Below are 27,898 nucleotides of genomic sequence, written 5' to 3'. Positions count from 1 at the left end.
GAGAGGGCTTCAGTCACGAAGGCATCAAACAAGACACAGACAGAGAGAGGACTTCAGTCAGGAAGGCATCAAACAAGACACAGACAGAGAGAGGACTTCAGTCATGAAGGCATCAAACAAGACACAGACAGAGAGAGGGCTTCAGTCAGGAAGGCATCAAACAAGACACAGACAGAGAGAGGACTTCAGTCAGGAAGGCATCAAACAAGACACAGACAGAGGGCTTCAGTCAGGAGGGCATCAAACCAGACACAGACAGACAGAAAAGAGGTTTCAGTCCGGAGGAGGGTGATCAAAGAATATCATGACGTGAAAGTACAGACAGAGCCACAATGAAACGTTAGATGGCTGTTTTGCTGTGGAGCACACACACACCCACTGACCTTGAAGAATTTGTCGATCTTTCCCAGGTTGATCCTCTTCTTGGCGTCTAGTTTGTAGATGTTACTGACGTTACCGTCCATCAGATAGAGACCAAAACCCATCACCTGACACACACAGACACACACACATACACACAGTGATATTATACAAAGCTGGATCAATGATATTTGACGGACATTCAGATATAACTCTACATATTCTGAACACTACTGGAAGCTACAGTTGAGGATCGCTAAGCAAGAGTAAGGAGGCTATTAGCATTTTAAGATCCAGACAGAGACAGGTATCTAGAGAAAGGCAGGTAGTTAAGATCCAGACAGAGACCGGTAGTTAAGATCCAGACAGAGACCGGTATCTAGAGAAAGGCAGGTAGTTAAGATCCAGACAGAGACAGGTATCTAGAGAAAGGCAGGTAGTTAAGATCCAGACAGAGACCGGTAGTTAAGATCCAGACAGAGACCGGTATCTAGAGAAAGGCAGGTAGTTAAGATCCAGACAGAGACTGGTGTCATGGCGTTGGCCTGGGGGTAGGTTTATGACAGTCATAAATACCTCTTCCACCCTTTTTCCTCTCCCTACCCTGATGTTACATTTGCAAACCCCTTGGTTAACAGAGATTCTGGGCACATCAGAAGCTGGGGGGAAATTAACTATATTCTGGTAATCCGACCAATTGAACATATGCGGTGGTACTTAATGAATATGATGTCAGTTCGGTTGTCATCTGAGACATTCTCATCAATGATAAGATGACATAAACTCTACAATGGAAAGTATACACATCATAGTTATCGGATTCACATGGAATTGTTGTTCAATTAAAATATTTTAATATGAAATTATTTGTGATGGGATGAAATGCGATTTTAGCTTCTAAAATGTGAGATTTGGGTTTTCATAAGGCATATGGCCCGCCCCTGTGAAGGGACATGGGCTTTAAAACTTTTCAAACACGAACAGACAGAGTATCCAGTCTACCACACAACGACGTTACTACAACGTATCCAATTGACCACCAGAGACAGGTATCTAGAGAAAGGCAGGTTGTTAAGATCCAGACAGAGACAGTTATCTACAGAAAGGCAAGTTGTTAAGATCCAGACAGAGACAGGTATCTAGAGAAAGGCAGGTTGTTAAGATCCAGACAGAGACAGGTATCTAGAGAAAGGCAGGTTGTTAAGATCCAGACAGAGACAGGTATCTAGAGAAAGGCAGGTTGTTAAGATAAGTCGCTCTGGATAAGAGCGTATGCTAAATGACTTAAATGTAATGTAAATGTAAGATCCAGACAGAGACAGGTATCTAGAGAAAGGCAGGTTGTTAAGATCCAGACAGAGACAGGTATCTAGAGAAAGGCAGGTTGTTAAGATCCAGACAGAGACAGGTATCTAGAGAAAGGCAGGTTGTTAAGATCCAGACAGAGACGGGTATCTAGAGAAAGGCAGGTAAGACAGAGAGCTAGATGAGGCTCTTACCTTGAGCAGCATGTGTTTCTCACTGGGCGTCAGGTACATCTTGTTCTCATAGTAATCAACACTGATGTTGACAATGTCTGCTAACAACTCCTCATAGCCAGGAATCACCTCCAACTGCTGCTGCAGACACTACAGAGAAATATACACACTATTACTGCAAACACTACAGAGAAATATACACACTATTACTGCAGACACTACAGAGAAATACACACACTAGTACTGCTACTGCAGACACTACAGAGAAATATACACACTAGTACTGCTGCTGCAGACACTACAGAGAAATACACACACTAGTACTGCACACACACACACACACACACACACACACACACACACACACACACACACACACACACACACACACACACACACCTGAGTGATCCTGTTGTGATTGGCTAGGAACATGGAGAGGTTCTGTGACTCCTGGATGGACTGAGGGTCGGCCATCTTCCTCAGGAACTGAGCTGCCCTGGAGACAAATAATACCACAGATCTAATTCTGTAGCAGCACCTCACAGCTTCTGTTTTACTGAGCCGCCCTGAAGACAAATAATACCACAGATCTAATTCTGTAGCAGCACCTCACAGCTTCTGTTTTACTGAGCCGCCCTGAAGACAAATAATACCACCGATCTAATTCTGTAGCAGCACCTCACAGCTTCTGTTTTACTGAGCCGCCCTGAAGACAAATAATACCACTGATCTAATTCTGTAACAGCACCTCACAACACTGTTTAACATGAGTTAATTGGGTGCATCTCAATAGTGGGGTAAATTGGCCCTGTCACTCCGTCCTTCATTTGAGCTAATGTGAAGGAACCTAGACAGGTGAAAGCAAATACCCCTTAGAATCTACTACACTGCTTTCCCCTATCCTGTGTTTTCAGGATCAGTGCAGGTATAGGAGAGGTGATAGGGAGAGGAAGCCACTGCAGGCTATTGAGATGCACCTCCACATTGTGTCTGTCTTCCCTCCGTACCTTTTATAGGCAGAGTGGTCGTTCTTGACGCTGCACTTCATGTTCTTGAGTTCGTCGAGCACAGCGAACATGTTGATGAACTTGCCCAGGGTGAGGAGGTAGGCTTCAGAGACAAAGTCTTTCCTCCGCTCAGCGTGGCAGAGACGCTTCACCTCCCCGCAGAAACGCTCGATGGCCTTACGCTGCAGGGGAGGACAGGGGAAAAGGAGACGACAGAGAGAAAGGAGGTTCTCAGATATATTTAGGACTGATATGATTGACTGACAGAGTTCTAATTCAAATATGATACATTTAATGGGTTGTTCATTCATTTTATTAATGAATCCATCCATCACTGGTCTCTCACCTGAAAGTACATGAACTTCATGAGCTTGGTGACCTCTGGTTCCAGCACCTCCACAGTCTTCTCATAGATCTCCACCCTGTTGGGCTGCTCGTTACACTTCACCTGGAGAACACAGAGGGGAACACGGCCTGCTCACTCAGATCTCCCTAACGAGCGATGAGATGACAAACCGAAAATTATCACCAAAGACCACAACGATCACTTATCAGACATTTTTCTTATCGTTCATTACGATAAGCAGCCTATAATAGAGAAATGTGAAATGAAATGTAACTGATTTTCTGGGTCATTTGTGATGTTTTATTTGTGTTTCCCATGATTGTGTTATACAGTCGTGGCCAAAGGTTTTGAGAATGACAAATATACATTTTCGAAGTCTGCTGCCTCAGCTTGTTTGATGGCAATTTGCATATACTCCATAATGTTATGAAGAGTGATCAGATGAATTGCAATTAATTGCAAAGTCCCCCTTTGCCATGCAAATTAACTGAATCCCCAAAAACATTTCCACTGCATTTTAACCCTGCCACAAAAGGACCAGCTGACATCATGTCAGTGATTCTCTCGTTAACACAGGTGTGAGTGTTGACAAGGACAAGGCTGGAGATCACTCTGTCATGCTAATTGAATTTGAATAACAGACTGGAAGCTTCAAAAGGTGCTTGGAATCGTTGTTCTTCCTCTGTCAAACATGGTTACCTGCAAGGAAACACGTGCCGTCATCATTGCTTTGCACAAAAAGGGCTTTACAGGCAAGGATATTGCTGCCGGCAAGTACACTGCTCTTAAAAATAAAGGAAACACTAAAATAACACATCCTAGATCTGAATGAACGAAATATTCTTATTAAATACTTTTTTCTTTACATAGTTGAATGTGCTGACAACAAAATCACACAAAAATGATCAATGGAAATCAAATGTATCAACCCATGGAGGTTTGGATTTGGAGTCACACTCAAAATTAAAGTGGAAAACCACACTACAGGCTGATCCAACTTTGATGTAATGTCCTTAAAACATGTCAAAATTAGGCTCAGTAGTGTGTGTGGCCTCCACGTGCCTGTATGACCTCCCTACAACGCCTGGGCATGCTCCTGATGAGGTGGCGGATGGTCTCCTGAGGGATCTCCTCCCAGACCTGGACAAAATCATCCCCCAACTCCTGGACAGTCTGTGGTGCAACGTGGCATTGGTGGATGGAGCGAGACATGATGTCCCAGATGTGCTCAATTGGATTCCGGTCTGGGGAATGGGCGGGCCAGTCCATAGCATCAATGCCTTCCTCTTGCAGGAACTGCTGACACACTCCAGCCACATGAGGTCTAGCATTGTCTTGCATTAGGAGGAACCCAGGGCCAACCGCACCAGCATATGGTCTCACAAGGGGTCTGAGGATCTCATCTCGTTACCTAATGGCAGTCAGGCTACCTCTGACGAGCACATGGAGGGCTGTGCGGCCTCCCAAAGAAATGCCACCCCACACCATGACTGACCCACCACCAAACCGGTCATGCTGGAGGATGTTGCAGGCAGCAGAACGTTCTCCACGGCGTCTCCAGACTGTCACGTCTGTCAAATGTGCTCAGTGTGAACCTGCTTTCATCTGTGAAGAGCACAGGGCGCCAGTGGCGAATTTGCCAATCTTGGTGTTCTCTGACAAATGAAAAACGTCCTGCACGGTGTTGGGCTGTAAGCACAACCCCCATCTGTGGATGTCGGGCCCTCATACTACCCTCACGGAGTCTGTTTCTGACTGTGAGCAGACACATGCACATTTGTGGCCTGCTGGAGGTCATTTTGCAGGGCTCTGGCAGTGCTCCTCCTGCTCCTCCTTGTACAAAGGCGGATGTAGCGGTCCTGCTGCTGGGTTGTTGCCCTCCTACGGCCTCCTCCACGTCTCCTGATGTACTGGCCTGTCTCCTGGTAGCGCCTACATGCTCTGGACACTACGCTGACAGTCACAGCAAACCTTCTTACCACAGCTCGCATTGATGTGCCATCCTGGATGAGCTGCACTACCTGAGCCAATTGTGCGGGTTGTAGACTCCGTCTCACGCTACCACTAGAGTGAAAGCACCGCTAGCATTCAAAAGTGACCAAAACATCAGCCAGGAAGCATAGGAACTGAGAAGTGTTCATCACCTGCAGAACCACTCCTTTATTGGGGGTGTCTTGCTAATTGCCTATCATTTCCACCTGTTGTCTATTCCATTTGCACAACAGCATGTGAAATTTATTGTCAATCAATGTTGCTTCCTAAGTGGACAGTTTGATTTCACAGAAGTGTGATTGACTTGGAGTTACATTGTGTTGTTTAAGTGTTCCCTTTATTTTCTTGAGCAGTGTATATTGCTGCCAGTAAGATCACACCTAAATCAACCATTTATCAGATCATCAAGAACTTCAAGGAGAGCGGTTCAATTGTTGTGAAGGGCGCCCAAGAAAGTCCAGCAAGCGCCAGGTCTGTCTCCTAAAGTTGATTCAGCTGCGGGATCGAGGCACCACCAGTACAATGCTTGTTCAGGAATTGCAGCAGGCAGGTGTGAGTGCATCTGTACGCACAGTGAGGCAAAGACCTTTCGAGATTGGCCTGGTGTCAAGAAGAGCAGCAAAGAAGCCACTTCTATCCAGGAAAAACATCAGGGACAGACTGATATTCTGCAAAAGGTACAGGGATTGGACTGCTGAAGACTGGGGTAAAGTTATTTTCTCTGATGAATCCCCTTTCCGATTGTTTGGGGCATCCAGAAAAAAGCTTGTCCAGAGAAGACAAGGTGAGGGCTACCATCAGTCCTGAGTCATGCCAACAGTAAAGCATCCTGAGACCATTCATGTGTGGGGTTGCATCTCAGCCAAGGGAGTGGGCTCACTCACAATTTTGCCTAAGAACACAGCCATGAATAAAGAATGGTATGAACACACCCTCCGAGAGCAACTTCTCCCAACCATCCAGGAACAGTTTGGTGACGAACAAGGCCTTTTCCAGCATGATGGAGCACCTTGCCATGAGGCAAAAGTGATAACTAAGTGTCTAAGGGAGCAAAACATAGATATTTTGGGTCCATGGCCAGGAAACTCCACAGACCTTAATCCCATTGAGAACGTGTGGTCAATCCTCAAGAGGCGGGTGAACAAAAAAAATTATAATAATTCTGACAAAGTCCAAGCATTGATTATGCAAGAATGGGCTGCCATCAGTCAGGATGTGGCCCAGAAGTTAATTGACAGCATGCCAGGGCAGATTGCAGAGGTCTTGAAAAAGAAGGGTCAACACTGCAAATATTGACTCTTTGCATCAACTTCATGTAATTGTCAATAAAAGCCTTTGACACGTATGAAATGCTTGTAATTATCCTTCAGTATCCATAGTAACATCTGACAAAAATATCTAAAGACACTGAAGCAGCAAACTTTGTGGGAATTAATATTAATGTCATTCTCAAAACTTTTGGCCACAACTGTATGTACAGTGCCTTCAGGAAAGTATGCACACCCCTTGACTTTTTCCACATTTTGTTACATTACAGCCTTATTCTAAAATGGATTAGATAAAAAATATTACATCTATACACAATACCAGATAATGACCATGCGAAAACAGGCTTTTAGATTTAAAAAAAAAAAGAATCTGTAAAAAAAAATGTAAAAAAAGATATCCCTTATTTACATAAGTATTCAGACTCTTTGCTATGAGACATGATTGGAGTCCATGATTGGAGTCCCCCTGTGGTTGTCACGACTTCCACCGAAGTTGTTCCCTCTCCTTGTTCGGGCGGCATTCGGCGGTTGACATCACCGGCTTTCTAGCTGCCACCGATCCATGTTTCATTTTTCCTTTTGTTTTGTCTGTTCACACACACTTGGTTCCCATCTCATAATTATGTTACTTATTTAACCCTCTGGTTTCCCTTTCTGTTTTGTGCGTGATTGTCTTTTGTGTGTTGGAATTCGGGTCCTGTTTTGTAACAGGATTTTTGTTACGTTCTTGGATTGAGGAAATAGTGTTTTTTGCTCTTACCTGTGTCCTGCGCCTGACTCCTTCGCTATCTTCTAGGTAGACTCTGACAGTGGTAAATTAAATTGATTGGAGATGATTTGGAAAGGCACACACCTGTCTACATAAGGTCCCACAGTTGACAGTGCATGTCAGATCAAAAACCAAGCCATAAGTCTGAAGGAAATGTCTGTAAAGCTCAGAGACAGGATTGTGTTGAGGCACAGATCCGGGGAAGGGTACCAACATACAGCTGTGATACAGTATATGCTGTACCACAGCATCATGCTGTGAGGATGTTTTTCAGCAGCAGGAACTGGGAGACTAGTCAAGATCGAGGGAAAGATGAACGGAGAAAAGTATAGCGAGATCCTTGATGAAAACCTGCTCCAGAGCGCTCAGGACCTCAGACTGGGGTGAATATTAACAGCTTCCCTTTCTGGCTGATATACAGGTAACTGCCAAAATAAAGGAAACACCAACATGAAGTGATTTAATAGGGCATTGGGCACCACGAGCAAGAACAGTTTCAACCTTGACATAGATTCTACAAGTGTCTGAAACTCTACTGGAGGGATGTGACAACATTCTTCCACCAGAAATTCCATAATTTGGTGTTTTGTTGATGGTGGTGGAAAACGCTGACTCAGGCGTGGCTCCAGAATTTCCCATAAGTGTTAAGTTGGGTTGAGATCTGGTGACTGAGATAGCCATGGTGTATGGTTTACATGGTGTGTGGTTTACATCATTTTCATGCTCATCAAATCATTCAGTGACCACTCCTGCCCTGTGGATGGTGGCATTGTCATCCTATAGTTATAGTTATGGTAGCCAAAATCTTGTCCAAAATAATGACATGCCCAGCATTTTTAAGTGTTTCCTATATTTTGGCAGTTAACTGTCAAGTAGACTGTGGTTGTAGAGTGGTGAGTGACGTGGTAAAAATAGACTAATTTGCATGTTTAGGGTTGAACTGTTCTAATGAGAAAAAGACAGCTGAGGAACGTGTGAAGTCAAGGGTTATTGAAAGAACACCCTTCTATAAGGCAGAACAGTTTCAACTGAATATTATTCTCTCTTTCTTTCTCTCTCTCGGAGGACCTGAGCCCTAGGACCATGCCCCAGGACTACCTGACATGATGACTCCTTGCTGTCCCCAGTCCACCTGGCCGTGCTGCTGCTCCAGTTTCAATTGTTCTGCCTTATTATTATTTGACCATGCTGGTCATTTATGAACATTTGAACATCTTGGCCATGTTCTGTTATAATCTCTACCCGGCACAGCCAGAAGAGGACTGGCCACCCCATATAGCCTGGTTCCTCTAGGTTTCTTCCTAGGTTTTGGCCTTTCTAGGGAGTTTTTCCTAACCACCGTGCTTCTACACCTGCATTGCTTGCTGTTTGGGGTTTTAGGCTGGGTTTCTGCACAGCACTTTGAGATATCAGCTGATGTACGAAGGGCTATATAAATAAATTTGATTTGATTTCTACCCTTCTCATTGCAGAGTAGGCTTGGGCGGTATACCATATACCGGAGTACTTGGATATAGCCACGGGATGGTTTTGCAATACCATTTTAGTATGTTAATACATTTGAATATTTGTAAGTACTTTTTATGTAAATACCTGCAGTCAACTTGTGCAATATGTTGTGTTCTTCATTTCACCTGTCACATCATTTTTCATGATGAAGCTTACTGGTAGTCCCGTCATGTGGTGTTTGTTTACAAGCACACAACGAAGAGAGACCAGAGCCTTTTGAGTCACTCAATGCTGTGCAGCACACGCCATGGTAATCTAGCTATAGTATGGAATTCACAACTAAATGTTTGCCAGCTAGAAATCTTATAACTATTAAGTTAACAGTCTAAAATATGCTAAATGCTCTGTAGTTGTGCGTTTAGTTTGCTAATTTAGTAGCTAAGTGGTTAGCTTCTTCCAAAATCAAGCATCGCTTGGTAACAGCAGAGAATCCCCTTCTGGATCAAGGGCCTTGCAGTCTTATATTTGTTTTGTATGTTCAGCAAACTAAGTAGCATTTTTTAGTTACTAGTATATGGTACTTTTATGAGCTGGGATATCTGATCTGCAAATAGTTTATGTCAGAGACTGTATAAAACGTTCGCAACGTGCTCGTTAGCATTCTCTTTGGGATACCGCCCAAGCCTATTGCAGAGTACCTGAACTTTGTTTATGCTTTCACTATCTTGTGATTGTGTGAAAGTGAGGAGAGAGAGAGAGAGAGACAGTGACAAAGAGAGAAAGAGAGAGAAGGAGCGAGAGAGTCACCTGTGGTATAGCTCTTGAGCAGCTTCTCCAGGTGTAGAGCATGACAGCGTACTCATGTCCCTCCTCCAGCATCTCATTCTGGTGAGAGAGAACAGGGTTATACGCATTAGACATACAACACAGACCATCCTATGATGGATGCACCAAAACATATGCATATTTTCTTGATTAATCTTCACAAGTATGTTTCAAACATAAAATTGTTATTAAAATAGTCTGTTATAAAATGCTTTCTGTGTAATATCTCCTCACACTTGCATTCACTACGGTGAATATTCTCTATTGTGAAATACACTTCTCTAGACAAATGAGTAACCTCAGGTCTCTGTTGGAAAATAGATAATTTATCTGAATGGAACTTCCTGATTTAAAAGTTTATTTAAGCGACAGTTTCCTCTTCTGTCAGTCAAATCACACTCCCTATTCATTACATTCAGGAAGAGGTCTAGCCTAGTGACTGCCTGATTCATCCCTCAGTGTGTGTGTGTGTGTGTGTGTGTGTGTGTGTGTGTCAACAGAAACCGCTAACCAGGCCAAACCCTTAGTGCAGAAATGACAATAAAACACCCAAACACAAGGCTCTTTTGTAGTGGGTGTGTGAATGTGTGAATTTGTGTGTATGTTAGCCGAGAGTTGAGAATAATGATGAAAAGGATCTGAGAACCATTCCCTAACTGTTCCCATTGAAAAACTAAAGTATCCACAAAGCAGAGGCCCAACTCCAATCCCCGTTCCAAACCAATCCCTCCAGGTTGCTTCCTCACCATGCTAGAGTGGACAGTAGCCTGCTCGATATAGCGAGCTATCCCCGTCACAAATGCATTCCTGTCCTCAAAGTTTGTGTCGAAGTTAGCCTAGAGAGAACAAGAAAGAGAGAGAGTTTAGTACTCTTGCAATTAATTAGAAATCTCAGGTGTGTGTGTGTGTGTGTCTGTGTGTACCTGGTACATGATGGATGAAGGTGGAGGTTCGATGCAGGGCTGCTGGTCAGGGAGGGGCAGCTCCTCCAACAGATCCACATTAGACAGAGCATCCTCCAGGGTCACGTGGGTCGTCATGGCTACAAGAGGTCACTCACACAACCGGCCAGTCTGACAGAGAGCGAGACAGAGAGAGAAGCAAACCACAAACTCTCAGTAAAAAGAAAAAAAGAAGAAAAAAAAGAGGACAAATCCCAATCTAAACCAGTATAGATTCCTTCCACCAGGAGAACTGTCATACATTGGCTGGTATTCACTCTCATTTCCTCTTTAGGAACCACTTGCTACAGTCTGTCTGTGCGCCTGTCTGTCTGTGCGCCTGTCTGTCTGTGCGCCTGTCTGTCTGTGCGCCTGTCTGTCTGTCTGTGCGCCTGTCTGTCTGTCTGTGCGCCTGTCTGTCTGTCTGTGCGCCTGTCTGTCTCTCCACACAGTGTGGGCACTGGGCATGGCATGTTTCCCTTTTACAACTGGCAGATAAATGTCATCAGACAAACAGCCTTTGTGACACCATGAAAAGACAATAGTGAGAAAAAGACATGTTGTAATGCTAGACAATGCTGTCATTCTTGAGAGAGAGAGCGAGAGAGAGAGAGAGAGAGCAAGAGAGAGAGGAGGAGCAGTAAATTGCCTGTGTTTAATTGTCGTTCAGACATGATACTGCTGAATGTTACGTAGCACACTGGTATACATAATGGTATACATGTTCTGTCTGCTCTGCACTGAAATCAAACTGCTGAGTAGGCTAATTCACATGCAGACAGGTAGGTCATTAACACTTGATTGAAGATCGACAAAAATGGTGCTGAAAGGCCCACCTATAGCTAACCAAACAGCACTGCTGAAAGGCCCACCTATAGCTTACCAAACAGCACTGCTGAAAGGCCCACCTACAGCTTACCAAACAGCACTGCTGAAAGGCCCACCTATAGCTTACCAAACAGCACTACTGAAAGGCCCACCTATAGCTAACCAAACAGCACTACTGAAAGGCCCACCTATAGCTAACCAAACAGCACTACTGAAAGGCCCACCTACAGCTTACCAAACAGCACTACTGAAAGGCCCACCTACAGCTTACCAAACAGCACTACTGAAAGGCCCACCTATAGCTAACCAAACAGCACTACTGAAAGGCCCACCTACAGCTTACCAAACAGCACTACTGAAAGGCCCACCTATAGCTTACCAAACAGCACTACTGAAAGGCCCACCTATAGCTTACCAAACAGCACTACTGAAAGGCCCACCTACAGCTTACCAAACAGCACTACTGAAAGGCCCACCTATAGCTTACCAAACAGCACTACTGAAAGGCCCACCTATAGCTTACCAAACAGCACTACTGAAAGGCCCACCTATAGCTTACCAAACAGCACTACTGAAAGGCCCACCTACAGCTTACCAAACAGCACTGCTGAAAGGCCCACCTATAGCTTACCAAACAGCACTGCTGAAAGGCCCACCTATAGCTTACCAAACAGCACTACTGAAAGGCCCACCTATAGCTTACCAAACAGCACTACTGAAAGGCCCACCTATCAATCGACTACACTATTGCTCTCTTGCACACAAAAACCTTGTATACCTGGATAGTCAAGAAGACCATAGACCCTTACAGCCAGTCTGGGTCTGAGCAGGAACAGTGTGTCTATGTCCCAAATGCCACCCTATTCCCTACATAGTGCACTATATAGGAAATAGGGTGCCATTTTGGACGACACACTGTGTCTGGCCCGGGGCTTAGCCTCTACATCATGTGCCTCTCAGGAGTGTGTTTTCAAGTCTGGCCTGATTGACAAGCCTGATAAAATTCAGCTTAATTTCCTCCAGCCAGAAGAAGGAGCAGTAAGGGAGACAAAGGGGGGTGAGGAGGGAAGAGCCCAGCTAACAATTCTAGGGAGAGAGCGTTTTTGTAATGTTACCCATAATGTTCCCCTAATGTTTGAGTGTCACGTTTTCTGTTTAGTAAAGAGAACGTTCTATGTTAGCAAAAACCTTCTGAGAACATTTTTAGCATTTTGTGTTAAAGTTAGTGTCATGCCGAACTTCTCTAGAACGTGGTTACAATGTTCTCAGAATTTTCTGAGGGAGAATATTACATCAACGTTCCACCAAACCATGGTTGCCATGTTATCAGAAAATACAATATTAAAATGTTCTAGATACGTTTAATGGGACGTTACAATAACATTAATGTGTCCAGTTTTCTGAGGGTTCCATAGGGCCTCCCGAGTGGCGCAGCAGTCTAAGGCACTGCATCGCAGTGCTAGAGGCATTACGACAGATCTGGGTTCATTCCCGGAGTCCCATAGGACAGCGCACAATTGGCACATCATTATCCAGGTTAGGGGAGGTTTTGGCTGGGTGCCTCAGGGCTGACCCCGGTCCCCAGTTGAACGCTGTATCCTCCGACACATTGGTGCTGCTGGCTTCCGGGTTAAGCTGGCAGGTGTGAAGGAGCGTGGTTAGACTGGTCATGCTTTGTAGGACGTATGACTCTACCTTCGCCTCTCCCGAGCCCGTTGGGGAGTTGCAGCGATGAAACATTCCATCCATGTTCCACAAAAAAATATATATATATATATATTTTTTTTTTAAATCACCGAAAAGTCTAATGGAATTACTGAATTGGCGGGTGGGGAAGCGAAACTAATGCGTGACAGTGAGAAGGAGAGGAGATGTGTAGGAAAACTACTTATTTTTCCACTCGATCTGTCCAACTTATCACCTTATCGCCTCTGAAATGTAAATAAAACACTATAAAGACTTTATATAATGTGTCATTACATACTTATTTGAAAATAGGGTTTTTAGGGCGGTGCTAAAGTGATCTTAGAAGTACTTTGAGAATGATGATCGCATGCTATGATGACGCAAAAAATGCCTAGGTATCCCCCCCTTACGGGGCGGCAGGGTAGCCTAGTGGTTAGAGCGTTGGACTAGCAACCAGAAGGTTGCGAGTTCAAACCCCCGAGCTGACAAGGTACAAATCTGTCATTCTGCCCCTGAACAGGCAGTTAACCCACTGGTTAAATAAAGGTAAAATAAAAATAAATAAATTGTCACTGTCCATTTCTTGTTTTTAAACGATGAGAGAAGTGCTACACCTGGCGGAGAGAGGTTGTAAGACAGAAATAGTTGCATAACGCGTGCTGTACATTACGACATGACACGTCACGATGTAACAGAGGGTCTGTTTTTTCAACTTTTCTCCAATACTATAGAGCCATTACCATGTCGATCAACGCTTGAATAGAAACGTTGTTCACACCCACAATTTGGTAGTCAACACAGTGGCTAGTCGCATTCATTTTCTTTGTAGCCTCGTTTGAATGTTGCGGTTGCGCACATTTGTATGGAATGGGGTGAGTTTACGTCAGCCAATTAGAAACTAACCAAAACATTGTTGCTTTAGTTGCCTGGTTTGCTAGATTGACATGTACTAAATTCATTTTCAAACGGATGGGTTTATTGGTGTTAAAATACACCAGTTATGCTCTTTCGGACCACCAGGCTGCTGATGTCATGCAGCCTGTCATTTTCTGTATTTATACTTTTTTAGAACAACAATGACAAGTTTGATAGACTATTCATAAAGTCACTGCGACAACTATGTGTAATCAGGTGCGCGTACTTACTCAACATTGACAGGAGCACTCAAAAGAAAAGACAATGACCAAATTGACAAAACACACAAGATAAACACTGGTTGGGCGCTCTGCAAACATGTCCACTGACAATGAGAACAGTAAAATAATGGAATAATAATGTATTGAATGCTTTAACAGACATTACCGTAACTAAACAAACATTGTAGATTAGAAATTATAAGAATTAACGGTAAATGTACTACTGGTGATATGTAATGGGGAATTGATGGACACTAACAATCAAACGCAAACAATTCACACAGTGAAGTTCTGAAACAATGAATGTGCACAAATTAGCGGGAGAGAGTGCATTCTGGAGAGAGATGTGCATTGTGCAGCCACACTCCCTTTCTTCTTGGACTGTGTCATCCCCGCGGTCTCCGCAATGGATCAGTCTCAGCCTCCGCAATGGATCAGACTCAGCCTCCGCAATGGATCAGTCTCAGCCTCCGCAATGGATCAGTCTCAGCCTCCGCAATGGATCAGTCTCAGCCTCCGCAATGGATCAGTCTCAGCCTCCGCAATGGATCAGTCTCAGCCTCCGCAATGGATTAGTTCACTGAGATGCACACTGACAGGTGTCTCGTGTGCCATAAAAACACTATATATTATAGATATATAAATATATATATATAAAAGTACCAGTCAAAAGTTTGGACACACCTACTCATTCAAGGGTTTTTAGTTTATTTTTAATATTTTCTACATTGTAGAATAATAGTGAAGACAACTAAACTAAAATTAAATAACTTAATTAAGGAATTATGTAGAAAAAAGTGTTAAACAAATCAAATATATTTGAGATTCTTCAAAGTAGTCACCCTTTGCCTTGACAGATTTGCATACTCTTGGCATTCTCAACCAGCTTCACCTGGAATTATTTTCCAACAGTCTTGGAGGAGTTCCCACATATGCTGAGCACTTTTTGGTTGCTTTTCCTTGACTCAACTCCTCCCAAACCATCTCAATTGGGTTGAGGTCAGGTAATTGTGGAGGTCAGGTCATCTGATGCAGCACTCCATCACTCTCCTTCTTGGTCAAATAGCCCTTACATAGCCTGGAGGTGTGTTGGGTCATTGTCCTGTTGAAAAACAAATGATAGTCCCACTAAGCGCAAACCATGCTGGTTTGTCTCACAAAGACACGGTGGTTGGAACCAAAAATATCACGTTTGTACTCATCAGACCAAAAGACAGATATCCACCTGTCTAGAGTCCATTGCTCGCTTCTTGGTGTCCTTTAGTATTGCTTTCTTTGCAGCAATTCTCTTCTGAACAGTTGATTTTGAGATGTGTGTTACTTGAACTCTGTGAAGCATTTATTTGGGCTGCAATTTCTGAGGCTGGTAACTCTAATGACTTAATCCTCTGCAGAGGTAACTCTGGGTCTTCCTTTCCTGTGGCGGTCCTCATGAGAGCCAGTTTCATCATAGTGCTTGATGGTTTTTGAGACTGCACTTGAAGAAACTTTCAAAGTTCTCGAAATTATCCGGATTGACTGACCTTCATGTCTTAAAGTAATGATGGACTGATGTTTCTCTTTGCTTATTTGAGTTGTTCATGCCATAATATGGACTTGGTCTATTACCAAATAGGGTAAAAATCTTCTGTATACCACACCTATCTTGTAGAGGTCGACCGATTATGATTTTTCAATGCTGATGCCGATACCGATTAATTGGGCAATTTTTTTTATTTTTTATTATAAAATAATAATGACAATAACAACAATTCTGAATGAACACTTATTTTAACTTAATAAAATACATCAAAATCAATTTAGCCTCAAATAAATAATGAAACATGTTCAATTTGGTTTAAATAATGCAAAAACAAAGTGTTGGAGAAGAAAGTAAAAGTACAATATGAGCTATGTAAAGAAGCTAACGTTTAAATTCCTTGCTCAGAACTAGAGAACATATGAAAGCTGGTGGTTTCTTTTAACATGAGTCTTCAATATTCCCAGGTAAGAAGTTTTAGGTTGTAGTTATAGGAATTATAGGACTATCTCTCTATACCATTTGTATTTCAAATACCTTTGACTATTGGAAGTTCTTATAGGCACTTTAGTATTGCCAGTGTAACAGTATAGCTTCCATCCCTCTCCTCGCCCCTACCTGGGCTCAAACCAGAAACACGTCGACAACAGCCACCCTCGAAGCAGCGTTACCCATCGCTCCACAAAAGCCGCGGCCCTTGCAGATCAAGGGGAACAACTACTCCAAGTCTCAGAGCGAGTGACGTCACCGATTGAAACGCTATTAGCGCGCACCCCGCTAACTAGCTAGCCATTTCACATTGGTTACACCAGCCTAATCTTGGAAGTTGATAGGCTTGAAGTGATAAACAGCTCAATGCTTGAAGCACAGCGAAGAGCTGCTGGTAAACGCATGAAAGTGCTGTTTGAATGAATGCTTACGAGCGTGCTGCTGCCTACCACCTCTCAGTCAGACTGCTTTATCAAATATCAAATCATAGACTTAATTATAACATAATAACACACAGAAATATGAGCCTTTGGTCATTAATATGGTCGAATCCGGAAACTATCATTTCGAAAACAAAAAGTTTATTCTTTCAGTGAATTACGGACCCGTTCCGTATTTTATCTAACGGATGGCATCCTCAAGTCTCAATATTGCTTTTACATTGTACAACCTTCAATGTTATGTCAGAATTATGTACAATTCTGGCAAATTAATTACGGTCTTTGTTAGGAATAAATGGACTTTACCCTGACTGCTTGCATGGAACGCAAGAGAAGTGACACAATTTCCCTAATTATAAGAAATTCATGTGAGCAGGCAATATTAACTCAATATGCAAGTTTAAAAATATATACTGTGGCCTCCCGGGTGGCGCAGTGGCGAAGGGCTGGATGCGCGCTGTGTTAAGAAGCAGTGCGGCTTGGGTTGTGTATCGGAGGACGCGTAAAAAAATGATATCATTTTACCCCCTTTACTCCCCAATTTCGTGGTATCCCAATTGTGTGTGTGTGTGTGTGTGTGTGTGTGTGTGTGTGTGTGTGTGTGTGTGTGTGTGTGTGTGTGTGTGTGTGTGTGTGTGTGTGTGTGTGTGTGTGTGTGTGTGTGTATATATATATATAAAGAAAGGTATTGATGTTTATGGTTAGGTTTGGTGCAACGACAGTACTAAATCATCACCCGTTTGGTGAAGTAGGCTGTGATTCGATGAGAAATTAACAGGCACCGCATCGATTATATGCAACGCAGGACACGCTAGATAAACTAGTAATATCATCAACCATGTGTAGTTAACTAGTGATTATGTTAAGATGGATTGTTTTTTATAAGATACGTTTAATGCGAACTAGCAACTTACCTTGGCTTCTTGCTGCCGTCGCGTAACAGGTAGTCAGCCTGCCACGCAGGCTCCTCGTCGAGTACAATGTAAGATAGACGGTTAGAGCGTTGGACTAGTAACCAGAAGGTTGCAAAAATGAATCCCCGAGGTGACAAGGTAAAAATCTGTCGTTCTGCCCCTGAACAAAGCAGTTAAGGTATTAAAAAATAAATAATATAATATAATATTCCGATTGTTATGAAAACTTGAAATCGGCCCTAATTAAATCGGCCATTCCGATTAATCGGTCGACCTCTACGATCTTGTCACAACACAACTGATTGGCTTAAACGTATTAAGGAAAGAAATTCCACAAATTAACTTTTTAACAAGGTGCACCTGTTAAATGAAATGCATCCCAGGTGACAACCTCAAAAATCTGGTTGAGAGAATGCCAAGAGTGTGCAAAGCTGTCATCAAGGCAAAGCCTGGTTACTTTGAAGAATCTCAAATATAAAATATATTTTGATTTGTTTAACAATTTGATTCCATATGTTGTTATTTAATGTTTTTGATGATCTTCACTATTATTCCACAATGTAGAAAATAGTAAAAATAAAGAAAAACCCTTGAATGAGTAGGTGTGTCCAAATTTTGGTACTGTATATATGCTACTGCTCAACTAAAACATCTCGGTCGACCAACAGCCTAACGACAAGTCGAATAATTGAGGTCAGTCCTAATTGATAGATTATGTGGAAATCTCAATTACGCACAGATTGGCAATCTGTGTCATGTAGTGGGGGTGGGGGAAAAAATAAGAGTAGGTGGGGGAGGAGGAGTGACTAGACGGAGGAGGGGGACTGAGTGTAGGAGGAGGAGTGACTAGACGGAGGAGGGGGACTGAGTGTAGGAGGAGGAGTGACTAGACGGAGGAGGGGGACTGAGTGTAGGAGGAGGAGTGACTAGACGGAGGAGGGGGACTGAGTGTAGGAGGAGGAGTGACTAGACGGAGGAGGGGGACTGAGTGTAGGAGGAGGAGTGACTAGACGGAGGAGGGGGACTGAGTGTAGGAGGAGGAGTGACTAGACGGAGGAGGGGGACTGAGTGTAGGAGGAGGAGTGACTAGACGGAGGAGGGGGACTGAGTGTAGGAGGAGGAGTGACTAGACGGAGGAGGGGGACTGAGTGTAGGAGGAGGAGTGACTAGACGGAGGAGGGGGACTGAGTGTAGGAGGAGGAGTGACTAGACGGAGGAGGGGGACTGAGTGTAGGAGGAGGAGTGACTAGACGGAGGAGGGGGACTGAGTGTAGGAGGAGTGGCTAGACGGAGGAGGGGGACTGAGTGTAGGAGGAGGAGTGACTAGACGGAGGAGGGGGACTGAGTGTAGGAGGAGGAGTGACTAGACGGAGGAGGGGGACTGAGTGTAGGAGGAGGAGTGAATAGACGGAGGAGGGGGACTGAGTGTAGGAGGAGGAGTGACTAGACGGAGGAGGGGGACTGAGTGTAGGAGGAGGAGTGGCTAGACGGAGGAGGGGGACTGAGTGTAGGAGGAGGAGTGGCTAGATGGAGGAGGGGGACTGAGTGTAGGAGGAGGAGTGACTAGACGGAGGAGGGGGACTGAGTGTAGGAGGAGGAGTGACTAGACGGAGGAGAGGGACTGAGTGTAGGAGGAGGAGTGACTAGACGGAGGAGAGGGACTGAGTGTAGGAGGAGGAGTGACTAGACGGAAGAGGGGGACTGAGTGTAGGAGGAGGAGTGACTAGACGGAGGAGGGGGACTGAGTGTAGGAGGAGGAGTGACTAGACGGAGGAGAGGGACTGAGTGTAGGAGGAGGAGTGACTAGACGGAGGAGGGGGACTGAGTGTAGGAGGAGGAGTGACTAGACGGAGGAGGAGAGGGGCTGGGTGTAGGAGGAGTGACTGTAGACGGGGGATGGGGGAGGAGGGGGCTGAGTGTAGGAGGAGGAGTGACTAGATGGAGGAGGGGGGCTAAGTGTAGGAGGAGGAGTGACTAGACGGAGGAGGGGGACTGAGTGTAGGAGGAGGAGTGACTAGATGGAGGAGGAGAGGGGCTGGGTGTAGGAGGAGTGACTGTAGACGGAGGATGGGGGAGGAGGGGGACTGAGTGTAGGAGGAGGAGTGACTAGACGGAGGAGGGGGACTGAGTGTAGGATGAGGAGTGACTAGACGGAGGAGGGGGACTGAGTGTAGGAGGAGGAGTGACTAGACGGAGGAGGGGGACTGAGTGTAGGAGGAGGAGTGACTAGACGGAGGAGGGGGACTGAGTGTAGGAGGAGGAGTGACTAGACGGAGGAGGAGAGGGGCTGGGTGTAGGAGGAGTGACTGTAGACGGGGGATGGGGGAGGAGGGGGCTGAGTGTAGGAGGAGGAGTGACTAGATGGAGGAGGGGGACTAAGTGTAGGAGGAGGAGTGACTAGACGGAGGAGGGGGACTGAGTGTAGGAGGAGGAGTGACTAGACGGAGGAGGAGAGGGGCTGGGTGTAGGAGGAGTGACTGTAGACGGAGGATGGGGGAGGAGGGGGACTGAGTGTAGGAGGAGGAGTGACTAGACGGAGGAGGGGGACTGAGTGTAGGATGAGGAGTGACTAGACGGAGGAGGAGTGACTGTAGACGGAGGAAGGGTGACTGTAGACAGAGGAAGGGTGACTGAGTGTAGGAGGAGGAGTGACTAGACGTAGGAGGAGAGGGGCTGGGTGTAGGAGGAGTGACTGTAGACGGAGGATGGGGGAGGAGGGGGCTGAGTGTAGGAGGAGGAGTGAGATAGATATCTCTATCCAAGCCATTCCTTATCATCATCTCCAACCCTATACAGGATGAGAAGCTCGTCTAGGGCACGTGTCAAACTCATTCCACAGAGGGTGGACTGTCTGCGAGTTTTCGCTCCTCACTTGACATTAATTGATGAATTAAGGTTACTAAATAGTAAAGAACTACCCTCACCTGGTTTAGGTCTAGGTCTTAATTGAAAAGAATAACGAAAAACCTGCAGACACTAGGCCATTCCTGGAATGAGTTTGACACCCCTGGTCTAAGGAGAGCAGTGAGAGTAGAGAGATGTGGGCATTCATTTATTTGTATTCCTTTGTGATATGCATTTATGACTGCGGTTGAGAGTCAAGTTTAGATATCATGCAAATAAAGCACATTTGAGAGGCAAAAAGGAAGTGTGATAGCAAGAAAGAAAGGAGAGAAAGAGAGAAAGTGTGTCACGTCCGGGTCACACAACTCAATGGGTTTCCCTCGGGGCATTCTCAGAATTTTCTACCATCCTCGCCTCATACTGAGCGCACGAGGCACATGCGCACACACACACACACACACACACACACACACACACACACACACACACACACACACACACACACACACACACACACACACACACACACACACACACACACACACACACACACACACACACACACACACAGTTTATGAGTGACATAGTGGAACACAGACAGAGGAATTCATATTCAGGGAGAGATGACCAACTAATAACAATACACACCTCACGAATATTCCTGAGAAAAATACATTTGGGAGGTCACATGACCCAACCTAGTGACAGATTCAGAGAAAAGAGAGGGCCAAGGAATGTTGCCTAGTAGGTCCCTTTCCTCGCTGTTTAGTGTGCTGCTCAGTGCAAACTGTCAGTATTTAGATAATAAGTGTGCAATGCTTGATAATGTGTGTGATAACAGAAAGGTATATTTTTTACCAATAGTGTTGGATTTGTCACATCTACTTGCATTGGTCATATCTTCACTAAAGCTGTATTGCTTTAATCCAAAGCAATATCAGTTTCCATTGGCTGTAGCGACCATAAAGGGAAAGGGATACCTTGTCAGTTGCACAACTGAGCGCGTCAAACTGAAATGCGTCTTCCGCATTCAACCCAACCCAGTCTAATTTCTAGCCAAACAGTTAAGAGAAATTAGGACTAATGTAGGATCTTCTCAGTGTGCCGGACAAAGCATTTAACTATCAAGTACTTAAAGTATTTGAGGATTACTAGAGTAGACTGTGGGTGAAGAATTTGGCTCCCAGCAATAAGGAATGTTTTAATGAAGGACAGAAAATGATATTGTAACTGAATGTTTGAACACTATTTACAATCTAAAATGCGAAGATGACAGCATTTTGGCAATAACAAGGAAACACAAAGTGCCAAAGGTTGGGCCTAATGTGATACAAAATAAGTGTGTGTCCCCCACAGGCGTGGAAGGAAGCTAAAGTAATTCCACTGCCTAAAAATAGTAAAGCACACGTTGCTTGCTCTAACAGCCGCCCAATCAGTTTGCTGCTTGTTCTTAGTAAACTGATGGAGAGGACTGTGTTTGACCAAATACAATGCTATTGTACAAATGAACTGCAGAGTACAAATGAACGGCAGACTTTCAGCATGCATATAATATAGAGAAGGGCACTCAACTTGTACTGTACTGACTCAGATGACAGATGATTGGTTAAAAGAAATAGATAAGATGACAGGTGGAGCTGTATTGTCAGATTTCAGTGCAGTCTTTGATGTTATTGATCATACTTTGTTATCACATGGTTGGAGAGTTATTTATCCAATAGATCCCAGAGTGTGTTCTTCAATGGAAGCTTCTCTAACATCCGATATGTGACCGACCTGCTCAAATTGGTCTAATGTAGCAACATTTTAAATAGTGTTTTTTACATTAGATAAAAGTAGAGATTCAAATCTACAAAATGGTATATCATACACTACAGTTAAGGAACAATGGGAAAATAATTCTGCTAGGAAAGTTGATAAACTTGTAAACTCACTTTTGAGAAAATGGCCGTTGAATTCTTTGGTACCACTACTGGAGAGCCCTTCCTTGTCTACACCCATTCAGCATCGTTCACACCCTCTTAAGCTTTAGCCCCACCCATCTCTTCAAGGTTTGATTCGAGTGTTCTGTAGTAACAACAGCAGTCAAGCACCCAAGCTAACTAGCTACTTCCAGACAAATGTGAGAACTGCTCACGGAACATTACTCGCCCTATCAGAGCTGGTTAGGCTGTTATGTTATCCAGAGTGTTGGTAACTGCAACTGTGCTGTCAGATTGTCCTTTTGTAAATTCAGAGCGTTTCGCTCTCGGAGCGTTCAGTGCGCTTTGGCCGATGAGTAGGGTTGATCCGAACGTTCTGACCTCTCAACGGCAGTCAAGCACCAAGGTAACATTGGCTTGCTTGTTAGCTACTTCCAGACAAATGAGAGAACACACCACTCTGACCATTTTACTCTCCCTAGCAGAGCTGGTTTGGCTGTTTTCATGTTATCCAGAGCGTTGGTGACTGTAACTGTGCTGCTGGCAACAATTTAATTACGTTTTTTTGCCGACATTTACTGACACCGGCCATATTCATCAGTTATTCTGCGCTCTGGCACATTCAGCGGAGAGTGAAATCAGAGTAGATGACCAGACTGAATTTACAAACGCATACAAAATGGTTAACCATGAACCATAATCCCAACTCATGGAGTTACTAACCTGCATGAATCTGCAGGTAGCTAACCAACTGGATTCAATGTTAGCTAGCTAACAGTCTATAGCTAGCCAAGCAAATAATACACATAGCGTCAGCTAGCGAGCCAAAAAGCTAATGTTAGCTAGCTAATAGTACACTTTAACTTGAAATGAAACCACTTTGTCAAAATTAGAAACATGTATTATCTGAAAATGTAGTTAGCGAGACTATCATTCATGGATGGATGTGTCTCCTGTCGGATACCATGGTTGTCTTTAGTTCGAACATGTAATCCGGAGACAGGCGTTTTCTCCATCTCCTGAGCTACCATACTCGAATTCCACTGACTTCAATATTCGGTCCTCCAGAAAGTGGAGAGAAACACTTAGGCAGTTTTACTATGCGATACGTGTAAAATATATATATATATACACATTAAAAAAAAAACATTTTAAAAGCCACGTTAGACAAGATTACCTAAACATACTGACCAGCTCAAATAGACAGAACCATGCTATATGGCAGACCAAGCATTAAATAAACCTCAGTTAGTGCTAAATACGGCTGCTAGAATCCTGACTAGAACCCAAAAATGTTATCATATTCCTCCAGTGCTAGCCTCTCTACACTGGCTTCCTGTCAAAGCAAGGGCTGATTTCAAGGTTTTACTGCTAACCTACAAAGCATTACATGGGCTTGCTCCTACCTATCTCTCTGATTTGGTCCTGCCATACATACCTACACGTACTCTACGGTCACAAGACGCAGGCCTCCTAATTGTCCCCAGAATTTCTAAGCAAACAGCTGGAGGCAGGGCTTTCTCCTATAGAGCTAAATTTTTATGGAACGGTCTGCCTACCCATGTCAGAGACGCAAACTCGGTCTCAACCTTTAAGTCTTTACTGAAGACTCATCTCTTCAGTGGGTCATATGATTGAGTGTAGTCTGGCCCAGGAGTGGGAAGGTGAACGGAAAGGCTCTGGAGCAACGAACCACCCTTGCTGTCTCTGCCTGGCCGGTTCCCCTCTTTCCACTGGGATTCTCTGCCTCTAACCCTATTACAGGGGCTGAGTCACTGGCTTACTGAGGCTCTCTCATGCCGTCCCTGGAAGGGGTGCGTCACCTGAGTGGGTTGATTCACTGGGTTGTGGGTTGTGCCATGGCGGAGATCTTTGTGGGCAATACTCAGCCTTGTCTCAGGATGGTAAGTTGGTGGTTGAAGATATCCCTCTAGTGGTGTGGGGGCTGTGCTTTGGCAAAGTGGGTGGGGTTATAGTCTTCCTGTTTGGCCCTGTCCGGGGGTGTCCTCGGATGGGGCCACAGTGTCTCCTGACCCCTCCTGTCTCAGCCTCCAGTATTTATGCTGCAGTAGTTTGTGTGTCGGGGGGCTAGGGTCAGTTTGTTATATCTGGAGTACTTCTCCTGTCCTATTTGGTGTCCTGTGTGAATCTAAGTGTGCGTTCCCTAATTCTCTTTTTCTTTCTCTCTCTCTCGGAGGACCTGAGCCCTAGGACCATGCCCCAGGACTACCTGACATGATGACTCCTTGCTGTCCCCAGTCCACCTGGCCGTGCTGCTGCTCCACTTTCAACTGTTCTGCCTCATTATTATTCGACCATGCTGGTCATTTATGAACATTTGAACATCTTGGCCATGTTCTGTTATCATCTCCACCCGGCACAGCCAGAAGAGGACTGGCCACCCCACATAGCCTGGTTCCTCTCTAGGTTTCTTCCTAGGTTTTGGCCTTTCTAAGGAGTTTTTCCTAGCCACCGTGCTTCTACACCTGCATTGCTTGCTGTTTGGTGTTTTAGGCTGGGATTCTGTACAGCACTTTGAGATATCAGCTGATGTACGAAGGGCTATATAAATAAATTTGATTTGATTTGATCAATCCAAACTCATCTCTCTGCATGTCCAGCCCACTCATTATCTCAGCCAATCATGGCTAGCGGGAAGGTTGCTAACTTTTCTGTGGCTAAATCAACTAGGCTCGCAATTTAACAATTTCATTTTTATTTACAGATGGCATACAAGTTTGGTATTAAGGCACATGAAAGTTCACATGTTTGAGAAGGCATTTCTGCCAAAAAAAAACGCATTTTGATTTAGAAAGTTCATGTTCAAACGGTTCACCTGTGAAGTAGTGACCCACAACATATGCCTAGTTTCCTGAAATCGGTCACATATGTACAGTGCGGTGTCCCTCAGGGCAGTTGCCTTGGGCCGTTACTCTTAGCTATTTGATTTGCTACTGGTCTTACACAAAGGTAGAATATCTATGTACATGGATCAATCCATATTCTACATGCCAGCACCCAAAGCCAGTGAGCTCACTGAAATTCTAAATAAGGAGCTACAGTCAGTATTCGAAGGTGATTAATAATAAACTGGTATTAAATACATTTAAAACTAAATGCATTGTATTTGGTTCAAAACATTCTCTAAAACCTAAACTGGAGTTGTATATAAAGGGTGTGACCATTGATAAAGTTGAGCTAAACTTCTAGGTATAACATTGGATGGTCATTTATTATGGTCAAGTCATAATGACAAAGTTGTTGTGAAGATGGGGAGAGGTAAAGATCTTACATAAAAATATGCTCTGCATTTTTGACACAAGAAAATCAACTGTACTAGTTGTTCAGGCTCTGGTCTTGTCCCATCTTGATTCATGTCTGGTAATATTGTCAAAAAAATATAGATTATGTAGACAATCAAATAACATTCAGCTCAAACAGTTGTCTTGTTAGTCATTGCATTTCAAATGTGTGTGACTGTCCTTGTCTATCAGTGTTTTGTTACTTGTCATGTTTTGTGTTTTTTGTGGACCCCAGAAAAAGTAGCTGCTGCTTCTGCAAAAGTTAATGGGGACCCAAATAAACAAATCTTTCAAGTATTACAGTCAAACAAAGTAAAATGGTTATTAATTATTTGAGAGGTGGGGGAAAAAACATTAATTTGAGGTTAGAGAATTGATAGGCTACATAATGGAAGACGGTGAACCTGCCATCCGTGCATTTGGCTAGAACAGCATCATGGGCCTGGGTTGGAAGGACGCATCGTACAATGAACATTTGTCTACATTGTAAACCTGCCATTTGTCAAGGAGGTGATGCTTAACAAAAATATTCTAACAAATTGCTGATAGCCCACTTAAAAGTCCTATTAGAAAATATACTGAACAAAAATGTAAACGCAACGTGCAACAATTTCAAATACTATGCTGAGTTACAGTTCACATAAGGAAATCAGTCAATAGAAATACATTTCACATGACTGGGCAGGGACACAGCCATGGGTGGGCCTGGAAGGGTGTAGGCCCACCCACTTGGGAGCCAGGCCCAGCCAATCAGAATGAGGTTTTCCCCACAAAAGGGCTTTATTACCCCCCCCCCCCCTTTAAAACGATGTTGGAGGTGGTTTATGATAGACAACTTATCATTACATTCTCTGGCAACAGCTCTGGTGGACATTCCTGCAGTCAGCAAGCCAATTGCATGCGCCCTCAAAACTTGAGACATCTGTGCATTGTGTAGTGTGACAAAACAGCAAATTTTAGTGGCCTTTATTTGTCCCCAGCACAAGGTGCACCTGTGTAATGATCATGCTGTTTAATCAGCTTCTTGATGTGCCACACCTGTCAGGTGGATGGATTATATTGACAAAGGATAAAATTAGCACTAACAGGGATGTAAAAAATGTGCACAAAATCTGAGAGAAATAAGCTTTTTGTGTATATGGTACATTACTGGGATCTTTTATTTCAGCTCATGGGACCAGCACTTTACATATTGCGTTGATATTTTTGTTCAGTGTATGATTTAAAAAAATCTAAACTATAAGGAATTTAGTCTACGGGTAGAGCACACGTTAAATAGCTAACCTCCACTAGCTGTAGCCAATATCTATTGGAACATTTACCTATAAAATAACAATTGTATAAATGTTGTATGTTTTAAGACAATCAAATGTATTGTGTGATATTCATATCTCCCATAGTATTTTCATGTAAAAATTAAGAAAACGCATTTTTTCTTATAGCCTCTGCCACCCCACCCATCTCTCGTAGTATGACGCTATCAATACACTGCCTGAAATAACGGGGGGGTTCATTCACATCACGGAATAAGTGAAGAGGCAAACGGTCGCAAAAATGAATGATCGAATCCGATGCGTTTGTTTTCAATGTAAAAAATAAAAAGACATTAATTGCTTCCAATGGTAAAATGATGGTGCACCATGCAAGAGATGGGAAACACACCGCAGGTTCTCAACATCCATCGCAGCCTCCCGTCGAGAAGCGAGCGTAGGCTACCCGCACATATTTGCCGTGTGCTGGCAGCATATTCCGTTACATTTTGCACTTACCTGCAACTTGCATGTCCGTCCAGGAAAATTTTGGCGGACAATGTCTAACTCCGCGACGAAAATCCAATGTTTTACTGACGTTTTTGCTGGCCTTTTCTCCGACTGATGATCTCGATTCTCTCAGCGCCTATCCGTTATAATCCACCCCACACAAAGAGCAGAAAATGGCTGCAAGTGCATTTCCTTAAAGAGACAGTTACTCACACACAGGCGGGATGATGGAACTGTGGTGCTGAATATGGCCAATGTTGTTGCACAGACCAACACTCTACCTTGTAATGAGGCTATTGTATCGTCAAAATGAAACAATGCATTTGCAATGTCACCTATCTATCGCTATTCTCTACAAACTATTCCCCTTGAAATGATATCATAGCCATTAGGACAACATTGAAACGTGCTTCACATTCTTCCCCATTTCCATTTGATTGGATATTGCAGGATATTACTTACTTACCATGCACAGCACAGGCAAGTCAATGACCCGGTTTCCAGGACAGATGGTGTCAAACTGAACTTTGATCACATCAACTACACAGGATACAGCGTCCAGTCCTTGACATAACTGTATAGGCCTAGTATGCCATAGAGGCACAGGTGTTTTTAGAAGAAAA

The 27,898-nt window shown here is 44.0% G+C and overlaps 1 protein-coding gene across 1 annotated transcript in view; it reads right to left on the bottom strand.

Moving 5' to 3' along the window:
* Nucleotides 1-27,434, bottom strand: part of LOC135526644 (cytoplasmic FMR1-interacting protein 2) — a 45,494-nt gene extending 18,060 nt beyond the window's left edge. The window contains exons 1-9 of the mRNA XM_064955161.1: nucleotides 27,285-27,434; nucleotides 10,418-10,567; nucleotides 10,241-10,330; nucleotides 9,477-9,554; nucleotides 3,192-3,293; nucleotides 2,846-3,027; nucleotides 2,238-2,334; nucleotides 1,860-1,988; nucleotides 384-488 (exon numbers count right to left, since the gene is read on the bottom strand). Coding sequence (XP_064811233.1) covers nucleotides 384-488; nucleotides 1,860-1,988; nucleotides 2,238-2,334; nucleotides 2,846-3,027; nucleotides 3,192-3,293; nucleotides 9,477-9,554; nucleotides 10,241-10,330; nucleotides 10,418-10,534 — 900 coding nt within the window. The 5' untranslated portion in view covers nucleotides 10,535-10,567; nucleotides 27,285-27,434. The remainder of the gene's footprint in view (nucleotides 1-383; nucleotides 489-1,859; nucleotides 1,989-2,237; nucleotides 2,335-2,845; nucleotides 3,028-3,191; nucleotides 3,294-9,476; nucleotides 9,555-10,240; nucleotides 10,331-10,417; nucleotides 10,568-27,284) is intronic.
* Between the last annotated feature and the right edge of the window lie 464 nt (nucleotides 27,435-27,898).

The sequence above is a fragment of the Oncorhynchus masou genome, chromosome 32 (assembly GCF_036934945.1).
Source record: "Oncorhynchus masou masou isolate Uvic2021 chromosome 32, UVic_Omas_1.1, whole genome shotgun sequence".
Taxonomy (NCBI): Eukaryota; Metazoa; Chordata; class Actinopteri; order Salmoniformes; family Salmonidae; genus Oncorhynchus; species Oncorhynchus masou.
This window is presented reverse-complemented; position numbering and strand designations above follow the sequence as displayed.